Here is a 12739-nt window from a genome sequence, read left to right on the forward strand (position 1 = left end):
ATAAATCTTGTATTATACTTCAAATTCATTAATTTAGAATAGACACTTCTTTGTAATATAAAATTCTATAACATAGTGTACATTGCATTTTAATCAATGTTAAAAAAATTCCTCCCTAAAGTTTAAAACTCAAAAAAAAAAAAAAAAAATCGTATTATGAAAATATGGTCGAGGACATAGTAAGAAAGATCTGATTGGCTCAATGAAGGGGGATGTTATAGCGTGACTGGACACAATCACATCCCCCCTTGTTGACGGTATTATGGGTCAGGTCGAGGGAGGACGGGCGGGGTCGAGGTGCCCCGGGACCCGGCCTGGCCCCAGTGATGGGTATTCGGCACCGGCTTTCCTTCGAGTCGTGCTCTACGGAAGACCAGGGGGGTGTGCTAGTACTTGGACAATTCCCCGCCCAAATAATGAGCTCTCCAATTCAGACATTCAAAGGCCCATGCATCCGACGCTGCCACCCCAGCTTCGCCGTTTCTGCCAGGTGGCCTACCCCTGTCCCCGTCACCACCTCTGCGCTTGTCGAGGATGAGATTCGTGCATCCTACGTGGCCTATTCGGTACTGCGACGTCATCCAACTACACCACGTGGCATTCCCACGTGGTCTTCGACCAAGTTCCAATTACCCCCAGGAGTAAATATTTTGTACTTATTAGTAAGGAAGTCAACATTCGAATTGGACTTTCTCCTTTCAGTACAGGACAGAACAGAACGTCCCATTATCTGGTACCGGGTAATTTTATTGTCGCGGTCATGGGTACTTCCGAAGGCCCTTATACCATGGACAGAAGACCGTGGGATTCGGCGCCGCTTCATGTTTTGGAACATTCCACATTCAACATTCCTCACGTCGCGTGGGAGAAGAGCACATCGCGCTTGATCCGAGATTCCGTGAGGTGGTGAGCATGGAGAAGGAAGAAATACTGCGGGGAGGTGAAGAAATGGCGAAGTAGTGCAAGCGTCGAGGTTGTGAATGGTGGCAACACTTGGCTCGGATATGCTCGAGGTAACGGGGACATTGTGTGTTGCTCTGATTGTGAGTTGGTGTTCGGAAGAGGAAGGGTTACAGTTATCTAGTTGTGAAATTCGGTGTAGATATTGCCTTGAGTTTGGAGAGTGAATGCGAGCACATTATCTTTGCTGTGGCTATCGATTCCTCCACGATATTAGTGGTCATGCGCAGCAAACGGATATGAGCATGGCCAAAAAAAATGATGATTTAAACGATACGAGGTATCGTGACAGGTTTTTGTCACTATGGCAGGCTAATCGATGTGAGTGCTGTGATTTCAGAGAATGAAGGACTGCGGCCCGATGACATCCCGCTCGAACTCTTTGATGTGATCGGCGAGCACTGCCAGGCCATCGTCGTGAGTGTATATGTCGGTTCGGTTCCTTGGATTGACATACACCACGCTCTTGTCGATGAAGTCCTCGCAAACCTCATCTCGCTTGTTGATGGTGTTGTGGTAGTGGTAGTAGTTCAGCGGATCCGCGTAGGTGGTCGCATTGCCGCCGATGAGGTGTCCCGAGCGGTGAATCCCCGTGCCCATTGCCTTCTGGCCCTGGATGGCGTACTTGCAGTCGTGAGACTCCCGCCACTTTATGCTCTTGAACACAAGCTTCTCGAAAGTCCATTTGCTGCGCAAACTGCAACACAATTAGACCAACCAACCAAAAAAAAAAAAAAAAAAAAAAAACAAAAACCAATGCCACTGTAAAATAAGGAACCAAACAATTGCGGTGCAAGTTGCGAACCGTGAAAAGCTGCTGTCATTTCCTGCCTCTCCTTGTTCCTGAGCGCACAGGCTCTTTGACATAGGTTTCTGCCAGATGATGATCTGGGATTGATTTTCGTAGCGCGCAAGAATAGCAGGTAAGGAATTATCGTTCGGTGGAGCCCAGATGAACTCGTCCACATCGAAGAAGAAGATCCAGCGCGCCAGGTGCCGTGCGCGGTGGAAACAATCGTTCACCACCATAAACTGATTGTGATAGTATCCATCGAATTTCTCCTGCTCTCGGATGTTGTCCAAAGTGACGCGCCCTGCCTTGATCCAAGGTTCAATCATGCGGCGAACGTTGTCATGCACGCCGCCGGCATCGTAGAGGAAGAAATGCGATCTTGGACCGAAGAAATGTGCGTGATAAGCTATCCATTCTCGAATCTTTTGTGGACTCAAGTTGCCGAACAACGGCGAACCGCAGTAGACGTAATCGTATTTCATGTCTGAAGATTCATAAAACTCCACGCCTGGAAACTCGTCTGGTTGCTCTGTTAGAGCAACAATGCGTTCAGGGTTGCGAGGATACTGGTCTCCATAACTGGCGTAAAGCACAAGCTGGCCACCTTTTCTGTCGACGCCGACATCTTGAGAAAATGTGCAGTTGATGATCACGGCGCTGTACAGACGACTGTAAACATTGCCAGTATCCGGTAGCATCTTGATGGCCGATCCTTTCAGGGGCGCCCATACAAGGGAGTCAGGGCCAGGGATCCAGACGCATTCGTAGGGAGGATCGTTGTAAAGCTCCCCGGGGTTCTTTGCCTCAAGGCCGATGATAGCGAAGGAATTTGAACCTCCTCTGTAGGCTGACATCTTGATGAAGAGATGGACTGCCACACCGAACGTGTCGAATTGCCGAATATTTTCCTGATTGCTTTCATTCTGCACGAGTGTTATCAATTGGATGTGAGTGCAACGTACACATGTGCAAGCGGCAACAACATATGAGGGGTGAGAGTACCTTCGGGGCGAATTCGCTGGATTGAATGAGCCTGTTTTGATCCAGAGATAAGGACATTGGATGCACGTTGTTGAGACGGTAATTCGTCACGCAATTACTTCGATCTCCACGATTGTCAAACTCGCGCTTAGAATTTAACAAATGTAGTGCTGCAAGTAGAAAGACGGAATTGACCACAACGAGGAGGAGAATTTTAGCAAGCGATTCAGCACTCAGTGCTGTCCTCACTCCAGCCACCGATGAATCCAGTAGACTTTCTCCTTTGTCTCCTTTCCATAGCTTCTCGTTGAGCTCTGATTTTCGCAGCCACTGGCGCGCCATGGAAATTCGGATCACTCCGTTTTATCTCGGCAGAAGCTCGATTGATCAAGATTAACTCTGTTTTTTTTCTGTTACTTCTCACGTCATATGAAAGGAAATTGATCAATGCTCTCGGCAGAGGTCATAAAGGTCGAGCATGTTCTACGGCACTACCGAAACCAGCAAACCCTTCCCCACATCATGGTTGAATTTGTCTCTACCTGGTGGCATATGTCTCTTCAATCCTTTCGTAGAATTCATGAACCTCGAGTAAACCTTAAACAAATCATTCATCATCTCGTACTTCTTGGCTTCCATTTTATAGTGGTTGACATTGCGGAGGTCATGCAAATTACAGACCGTGAAGAGTGGGTTGCTCACACTTTCCAGCAGTCGCCGGTCTCATCTGTGCAGGTACCATCATGCTTGTGGCATTTGTTTGCTGCTCTGTCGTTATTGAGTGTTATTTAGTAAACCCTTGAAGCCATGCGGAGATTAATTCCTATAGATTTTAACTTCAAATCTTTTCGTAATTTTAAAACCTTAAGGAATGATTCACAAATATCTGAAATTCTACAGCGTGGTTATCTAGGTGTTGCATAGAATGTCGAATTCAAGATGAGTTCATGGACCGCCGAGAACGACTGACTTAACCATCCTCTACACGGACATCACACCTAATCTACTGACCCCATGCATTCGATGCAGCCCATTCGGCGATGGACTTGATCCCTCTCAGTTATTAGAAGGGGAAGCCCGACCGAATGCTGTAGCGAGTTATCCAGCGTATGGGCTTTACACACAATTGAAAAGATCTGTCAAGGGGTGCAGGCTGTGAGGCCAGGATCTTGTGAAGTCCCCAGCGCGCATAGTGGGACTGCTCCCATTACTGCTTCAACAACTGATTGATCACACTTGAATGAATTTGATAAATGTCCATCGATTTATGGAGTTGATCAGTGACTTGCGTGGTTACATAATTTCTGAAATGGATGGATTTCTGAGCCACTGTATCTTGACCACTAACACTCAGAATTTTTTGAATATATGTAGGGATGGAATAGTGCACTGGTGCTGGTGCCTGTGAACACCAATGTTGCTGCGCCACGACTTCGTATATAGCCCTTGACCCAACCCGGGGGTAAATTCTTATTTGACCTTAAACATGATTTGTTGTTTGAAATCTCATCTTCTCCTACTCGGATCATTCTCAGGGAACATTCTAAAATATTCTTGAATCGAGATGTGTGCCAAGAAGTTATGTCTCCAGGGCAACTTCAAATCTGGACCCTAGCCTATATTCCAGTATGGAAAGGTCTAGGCTAGTGGGCACATCCGGGGCCGTTGCACAAGGATGTTCGTAGAGAAGGATCTTCAAAATGGAAATTACTGTCCAAGGCTTTACATACGAAGAAGTTGAATTACGTGGAACCAGTGAAGGAACGTGTTGAGCGTCCACTGGTTCCAACAACGTACGTGGAACCAGTGAACGCTTAACAAGTTCGCAGAGATGGACCACATGACTCGATGCTTCAAAAGTTGTCTGCTGCAGTGGCCATCAGAAATTTTCTATTATTGACTCTTCCCGACCCGTTTCTGATCCTAGACCACTCCATTATCCTGAAACGCTTTGAAGACAAGGCTGCAATCCCTAGCATTGGTGAGGAGACAACAAATCATTTTGCACTTCAGCAGAACACATCACCGTCGACATCAGCAATCGACAACCTCAATGACAGTAGAAGCGCAGGTAACGAAAAAACTTGAGCTATCCAGAACTATATCCATCACAAAGATAGAAAGAAACTTTTGTTTGTTTTTGTTTTTGTTTTTGTTTTTTTTTTTTTCCTTTTTTTTTTTTTGTTTTTGGGCAGAGACAAAAGAGATATCACCAACATGTAATTCTATTCCAGGTTGACATGGCTGACAATAAAGCAAGGCTTTGCACGAGATAAGGATTATCTTTACACCTGCATGTCATTATTCTAAGTAGCATAGGATGCACATTCTATCCTTGTGGTCAATGGACCTTGCTACCTTTTTGTGGCTCTCCGTGATCAACATCGATTACGGTGGTCTGCCCCATCACCAGTAGACATAGCTGGAACATTAACAAAATTTCCCAGACTTTCTTAAGATGAGTATGACCACACAATCCTCTAAAACTCCACGTCAGATCGAGCCCATCTTTCACGCGTACGAAGTGTGCATCCTCATTTTAATACCTAAAAATGTTATTCAACAATACCATCAACAAGAAATTTACAAATTCAAATCCATATTCCTACACGTCAGAGCGAAAGCAAGCTCACCAAAACCTAACACAATAATCCAAAGTAATTTACCATCCGTGTTTACTTCCTATTTCAATATCTACTGGAAGATGAACCCATTCAAATGTAATGTGAACCCCAAAGAACTGAAGATTGGAAACAGCTTGTAGCAGAGATTGTTGCAAACTTGACCTAATCTTTAAAATTATTGAACTGATTCACAAATTTGCACCCGCAGCGCAGGTAAATGGTGATGATCTTGCGGCAGCCTGAGTTTCTAATTCAGCTGGGCACAGAATCTGCCAAACTATCTGCAACACAACAATCTCCCGAACGAGTAAATTCAGGATGGGAAAAAGGGTGGTGCATCATTATCCAGTGACTGCGGCATTCACACTGTTCTGACTCAATGACGAGGTGCCTAGCCGGAGCTTGAGCAGCCCTGGCACACGCTCAGCCTCTTCGGATAGCCGAGGAAAAGCACCCTTGAGCTTTCATGCAGCGCATGGATATGCCTGGACGTGGAGGAGGCAGAGGCGATGGTCTTCCCACCTCCACAAAGCACTCACTCGCAGCTTGCGTGTGTGATGACATTCAGTTGGGCACTTCAATGGAGCAGCACGAGATTAACTTGCTGACTTGATTCAGGGGAAGCCTTTCTGTCGAGTGCAGCGCTGGTTTCGTGAGCTTGGCATTGAACCCAGTTGTGGGTCTGATTTTCGTAGTCGCCTTCGAATTTTTTTTCCTTCTGGGTCCTGCAGGATTTGAGCTGTTGGGCGATTCAGCTTGAGAAGTGAGGGCAGATTGGTGCGGATAGGTGTGGAGGTGTTGGGTGATTTCGCAGCTATGGCTGGAAGAATTGGTACTCCGAGTCCCCTACTTAAGTCTTCTGCTGTTGTTTCAGCTCAGAAGCAAGTCAGGTTGTCTGATGGCGCGAGTAGGATACAATTCTCATTGCAGGTGGTGAAGTTCACACATCAAAATTCTAGGTTGCAGAGGACTCACACGGAGACGCAATTCGCCCTTAAGAAGATTAGATTTCTCGTAGGTAAACGTCTGTCGATTGCGAGTAATGCGAAATTGCCAAGAAGACATGTCGCTGTTGCGAGCTCTTTCCGTTGCAATGAAGGTTCGGACGTGGATACAAATGCAGTAGTTGCTACTGAATTAGGCGCATGTCAACTCGGGTCTGACGACCACGGAGTAACCGAAGCATACCAAACCAATCAATCTAGGAGCGCTAGAAGTAACGATGCAGAATTCTCTAATGTGCATTTGGGTCGGAGAATGTTGCTTGGTTCCGTACTCACAGCAGTAGCTCTTAGTAGTATCAATAATTCAGGATTAGCTCTGGCTGAAGTGAAGAGTAGTGGGAGTGACAAAGCTAAAACCAAGGGTGGAGCATCAGGTGCAGAGAAAGGGAAGAATGATAATGCGGGGCCACAAATTCGAGATAAGTGGAAAGGATCTAGGGTTTATGATGCGACAGTGCTGGGAGAGCCTGTCGCTGTGGGTGGCGAGAGAAGCAGAGTATGGCAGAAGTTGCTGCAGGCACGAGTTGTTTACCTCGGCGAAGCAGAGCGAGTGCCAGACCCTGACGATAAGGTAACAAACAATCTCTAGATTGATCGGTAATTGCGACTTTCAATGAGTTTGACGATGGTCCGACCGAGTATGTATTCCTCTCCCGCAATCTTTCTAGAGCAGGTAGATCAAGGGTCACCAATCATCTAGTGCACATGTTTATCCAGCTTGCTGAAGTGGTTTGATTTGGATGACAGATATTGGAGATGGGGATTGTGCGTAAGCTTCGTGACGCTTGTTTCGAGCAGGCACGTCCTGTGTCTTTGGCCCTTGACATTTTCCCAGTTACGCTTCAAAAATCACTGGATAAGTATATGAGTAAGAGGTCAGTGTTGCACCGTTCAAAAATACCTGTGCATAAGCTCAGAATTGTAGTTTTTCCCCTCCCTCGTAATCCTGCATGAAGGACTGATCTTGCTTGCGCACGCGAATTCCCATCCTATTGTAGAGCTTTTGTTACCGTAGATTGATGCGAAGGTTGAAGATGGCACTAGACGAGCACGTTGAACAGTTTGCTTGGATTCGAGCTTGTGAGCGATGCCGTATTGTGAAGAGCAATTACCGGCACGGACTTTAATTTCTCCTTGCCCAATTTGATGACAGATTATCCGACGCTGAGCTGAAGTCTATGGTCGAATTTTGGCCGAATGGAAGATGGCAAGAATGTTTTCCGATTCTGCAGTATTGTCGGGCAAGTGGTGTTCGACTTCTGGCTTGTGGAACCCCCGCAGAGGTAATTGTTTTAATCTTTACCTCATGAACCAACAATTCAATGTGTGAAATCAATTAACATGTTGCTTGCCGACACATTAAGGTGCGGCCTGTTCTCCTAAGGTGTTTTTAATCCAGTTCTGTGCATTGTCCTAGGTTTTGCGCAAAATTCAAGCTAATGGGTTTCAAGGCCTGAGTGAAAAAGAGAAGAAGACCTATGTTCCTCCGGTTGGAGGTGGATTTGGAGGTGTTCCTATTCCACTCATTGACCAACTAGCCCTTGCCGATGTTGCTTCGAACCCTTATGGTTCTGGTCCTTATCAGTATTCTCAAGCGCGGATCGTTGCTGATCATGTGATGAGTCAGGTGCACATTCAGGCCACATATTTCATGAATGGCATGTGAATTTTAGAAGGTTTTCAGGCTTTTAATTAATCATGAGATTCTATACATGTCTTTGATGTCACCTTTCATAACCTTACCTATACATCACAAGCTTTTTACATGAGGGAATATAACATCAATTTACAAGGATGGACGTTGTTTTGCACCGGACACTGAATTCTCCACTGTTTTTGCATAGGTTGTTGAGAAAGGTATGCTGGACGGAGGTTCTACTGGGCTATTAATCGTAATTACTGGAGCATCTCATGTAGCATATGGTTCGAGAGGTACAGGGCTGCCTGCTAGAGTACAAAAGAAGTTGACGAAGAGAACCCAAGCAGTAGTGCTACTGAACCCGGAGCGACAACGGATACGGAAGGAAGGCAATGTACCTGAGGCGGATTTCTTGTGGTACTCTGCAGCCCGAGCATGTAACCGGAATTGCTTTGACCGAGCTGAGGTTGCTCGTGTTATGGATGCTGCAGGCAGACGTCGTGATGCATTACCCCAGGTTAGTTCATTAACTGAAAAATGGCAGACTTAGCAGCAATAACAGTTATCAAACCTCCTTTGAAGTGGGTCCGCATTGTTCGAAGACCTGCAATACTATTTTCCTAAAATTTGTCACTCATACAGATTTTGATTGTATGTGGGCTAACAGGACATTCAAGCTGGACTTGAGCGAGGGCTGGTGGACCCAGAAGTGCTGAAGAGCTTCTTTGAATTAGACGAGCATCCGATCATTGCAGAACTGACTCGTCGCTTTCAGGTTACCTTCTGCTGCCACATTCCACGATTTAAGAAAATTTTGAAGAAATAAGTTTTTCTATCTAGTCGTATTCCATATCTGTAATTTCTTCTCCGTGAAGTCGTCTTGTTTGGGCTCTATTTAGGAACCTATGGGCATAGTGCTGCAATTCATGTATAGGTCAGGTCAAGAAAACCAGTTTTTATCGATGTGAACGAGCGGATGTTGGTTGCAGGGTTTGAGGGAGAGATGGCTTGCAGACCCTCGGTTTCTGCAAAGGCTTGCAATTGAAGAATCAATATCAATCACAACCACTTTACTAGCACAATACGAACGCAGAGGTCCCCGCTTTTGGAATGAGATTGAGTATGTCATCACGGACTCTGTTCGGGGAGCGGTGGTGGATTTTTTCACAGTCTGGCTTCCGGCACCCACGCTGTCCTTCCGATCTTTAGATGCTGAGGTCAGCCAATATTGCCACATTACATTTTTACATTTATCTAAAATTATTCTCATTAAGTGAGAAATTATATTTGGAGACTCGGTCCGGTTGAAATCATTCAGTTACTAACATGCTCGTCCTTGTCCAGGTTCCTGGAGGATTTTTTGAAGGGTTGACGGGATTGCTCGGCACTGTGCCCGACAATGCTTTCCAAAGAGCAAGAGTGGGTGAAAGTTACGATTTGAAGGCTAGGGCACTTGCTGTCGTACTCGGTGGTTTAAAACTCTTTGGTGTTGGTTTTATATCAAGCATTGGTACACTCTCGGTTTCTAATGGTGTATGGGCCATCCGGAAAACTCTTAACCGTGAAATAGCCCAAAAACCCGCCGCTAAGCGCTCCCCAATTTTCAAGACAGCATTCGTTTATGGGAGTTTTTTGGGCCTCTCCGCCAATCTGCGGTATCAGGTGGGTTAATCAGTCTTGATACCATGGACAAGTCTTCAATAAAATGATTGTAGGAAGCTCAAGTAGTTGATATCAGTATCCCCGATTGCTTCCTGGACGCTTTCATACTGGTTGTCGTGAGGTTTTCATTCTGCTGCTGATTTTTGTTGTATTGCAAGAATTTAGACAATCTTGTGAATTACGCAGGCAATTGCCGGAATCGTTGAGCACTGGATTGCAGACTACTTCTTGGCCGCTCAACCACTAGCAGGAAGTGTGCTATCGTTTGCTGCACGAATTGCAAATTCTTACTGGGGAACTGGGGTACTTTTCTGCTCTTGATTCCCAACCTCAAGTCGATCATTCAAGTCCTAGCAAATGCAAAGTTCCTATAGTTTATCTTGGAGTCATCATCTGGCAGTTTAGATGATCTAAGTTTTTCTGGCCTAATGTGAATCATTTGTATGATGCAGCAATGGGTGGACCTTGCTCGCTTAACTGGTCTCCAGTCTACAGAGGACGAGGGTCCACCTCCATCTCCAATTGAGGGACAGGAATCCAAGATTGAGGGCTCACTTGAAGCCAACTTGTCATCGACCTGGGAGCAACCTTCCTCACCACTGGAGAGCACAGATGGAGTGGAAGTGAAACAAGAGGTCGAAACAACAAGCGCCCCTTAGAGGTACCAGCATATGTATGCTGTGGCATATTAGATTCCTCCTCATTCTTGACGCAAATGAGTAGTTTTTATTTCTTGCCCTGTGCGTTTTTTTTTGCTACGGATAACTTGTAATCACCGTGGTTCTGATTGAGTGTTTGAGGAGGCGCATCCGTCAGTGGGCAAGATTGTTGTGAAATCACATGTATTTTAAGGCACAGCTACTTGTGGAGTGGCTGCAATTATGGTTCATAGCGAATTAATGTAGATTGGAACGTTGTTGAGAGTATTATACATCACTCTGTAGATTAGCCTGTCGGCACTGATTTAGAACTGGAAGGCGACCGAAATTAATTCGCCTCTCAAAATTTTACTCCATGCAAACGAGAACATATGGAGTGCCAAACCACCGATCAGGAAGGTCTAAGACAGACCCCCTTGAGTTGTAGTTTATGAATCGAAAGAAAACTTACCAACTTTGTTTTGTGAGCAAAAGTTAGCAAGAAAAAAAAACTGGAGCTTGTTCCAGTATGCAGAACTGAAAGGATGGCTGCCAAGTGGATTGTTTTGAAGAATTCAACGCTATTTTGTTTCCTTTTTTATTTTCCTTCTTTTCGTGGCTGTCTGCCAGAGCCTCAATCCTGCCTTTATGACACTCTTCCTTATTAGAAGGAATTTTTAACTTTTCTTAAGGACATGCGTTGTACATACCCACATCACACAGTACAAGGGATCAAGCCAAGTGTTGTAACGCTGGAGCTTTCACCAAACACACTATTAGAATGATGCTTTAATATGCTTCTCTCTTTCAAAATGGAGTGGGAGCCACCTGCTACAAGGTCATGAGCATCTACACCTGTGCAAGTGACTCTTGGCATTGAAAAGAAACGTGCATTTTTTTGCTAGATGAACTGGAGGAAAATTAAAGGCATGTATCTTTATGATTGAACCATAGTTGGCAATATTACCTTGTTTGTTAGTCACACTGATTTTAAAGTTTTACTTAGTGACTTCATGGTGTGGCAAGATATGGACACTTCTACGTTTGTTATTAATGGCTTGTCAAGAATTAAATTACCTCATGTTTGTTTGATCATGTCATATGTTTCTACAATGTTATATTTTTTTGATTAATAAATCATTATGTGGTAAAAAAAATAAAATGAATTATAAATTATTTTAACTAAAATTAATTGATAATTTAAGTTATCAACTATAACTTTTATCTTATGATTTTATACTTGTAAATGGTAATTAATAATCTAAAATTTCAATAAATTAATTTTTATTTCGTAATTTTAGATAAATAAAAAAATAATTTAATTTTTCAAAAATATTCTAATCATATTTGGATGCATTGCTTTAGAAAAAATAATTTAAGAAAAAAACAACATATATAGTGTAATTTTATGATGCTATATGTTTTACTAAGATTACAAAGAAAAGTATAAAATATAAAATATTTAAAATAATATATATTATTTATCACAATAAATATTTTAAGTATAAAGTTTTTAGAAATAGATCTCCTTTAAAAAAATAAAAAATAAGACACATATAAAGTTTATTATCAAATATAAAAATAAATAAAAATAAATACATATATAAAAAATATTATGCTAAAAAAATTTTGTATTAAATTTTTTTGTATTAAAAATTTAGAATGGAAGAAGATAAATAGTTTCTCTCGACTACATTCCAAATACTATAGCTACAATATTTACTATAAACTATAGTAAATATTATGGAGAGCCAGCTACATTTAATGCTTTCAACACTCTTTCTTACTTGTCATAATATTTATATAACTTAAAATTTGTATAAAATTATAATTTATACTTTTTTATAAACTTGCAAGATCAATAGCTATTGCCTCATTAAAGCTTTATTTAGGAAAATCTTATTGTATTCAAGGGCAAAACCATAGATGAAGAGAAAAGAGTACAACATCATTTTAAGAGTTCATTAACTTTCTTGCTCAAGAAAAGGAAGTTGCCATATGCTAATGCTAAGTAAATTATCAATGGTTGCATAAAGGGAGAGCTTTGGTGAGGAGATCAGCAAGGTTATTTGCAAATTCAATTTTCTTGATCTTGAGTGCTTCATTAGTAACTAAGTCATGGATATAACTAAAATATTTTGGATCAATATGCTTTGTCATGTCGCCTTTAATGAAACCAACTTACATCTATATAATATAAGTGCTATTATCTTCATATAAGATAGTTGGAGAATCATCATATGAAAGTCCATAAGTTATCTGAATGAATTTATCAATTGATTGCAATCAAATATATTTTGGAAATGCTTTATATAAGGTAATAATTTTGCATGGTTGAATGAAGTTGCAGTTATAGTTTGTTTCATTGATTTCCATGATATTGCAACTCCATGATTTAAGAATATATAGCCTATTTGAGATTTAACTGTTGTAATATT

At 42.7% G+C, this 12739-nt stretch overlaps 2 protein-coding genes and 1 long non-coding RNA gene across 5 annotated transcripts; 2 read left to right on the forward strand and 1 right to left on the reverse strand.

The window, feature by feature from the left end:
- Positions 1-1200: 1200 nt before the first annotated feature.
- On the reverse strand, positions 1201-3076 carry LOC112285706 (galactan beta-1,4-galactosyltransferase GALS1). 2 transcript variants are annotated; one of them, XM_024526722.3, is made up of 3 exons: positions 2756-3076; positions 1766-2676; positions 1201-1648 (listed from the first exon to the last, which is right to left on the reverse strand). In XM_024526722.3, exons 1-3 carry the CDS (start codon positions 3074-3076, stop codon positions 1297-1299), a joined length of 1584 nt encoding a protein of 527 aa, XP_024382490.1. In that variant the 3' UTR covers positions 1201-1296. The 2 variants fall into 2 exon arrangements, with proteins under 2 accessions (XP_024382490.1, XP_024382489.1); XM_024526721.3 differs by having other exon boundaries at positions 1201-1657.
- A 269-nt stretch (positions 3077-3345) lies between these two features.
- LOC141045695 (uncharacterized) lies at positions 3346-5983 on the forward strand. Of its 2 annotated transcripts, none has more exons than XR_012218040.2 (3): positions 3346-3469; positions 3764-4805; positions 5567-5983. It is a non-coding gene; the product is annotated as an uncharacterized LOC141045695 (long non-coding RNA). The 2 variants fall into 2 exon arrangements; XR_016504355.1 differs by lacking the exon at positions 5567-5983 and adding an exon at positions 4969-5010.
- Positions 5714-10902, forward strand: LOC112285703 (protein RETICULATA-RELATED 5, chloroplastic). The gene is made up of 10 exons (XM_024526714.3): positions 5714-6933; positions 7110-7237; positions 7516-7645; positions 7780-7989; positions 8207-8518; positions 8669-8776; positions 8991-9218; positions 9346-9663; positions 9850-9966; positions 10116-10902. Exons 1-10 carry the CDS (start codon positions 6175-6177, stop codon positions 10320-10322), a joined length of 2517 nt encoding a protein of 838 aa, XP_024382482.1. The 5' UTR covers positions 5714-6174; the 3' UTR covers positions 10323-10902.
- The last annotated feature ends 1837 nt before the right edge of the window (positions 10903-12739 follow it).

This window comes from Physcomitrium patens, chromosome 8 (assembly GCF_059467195.1).
Source record: "Physcomitrium patens ecotype Gransden chromosome 8, ASM5946719v1, whole genome shotgun sequence".
Lineage (NCBI taxonomy): Eukaryota > Viridiplantae > Streptophyta > Bryopsida > Funariales > Funariaceae > Physcomitrium > Physcomitrium patens.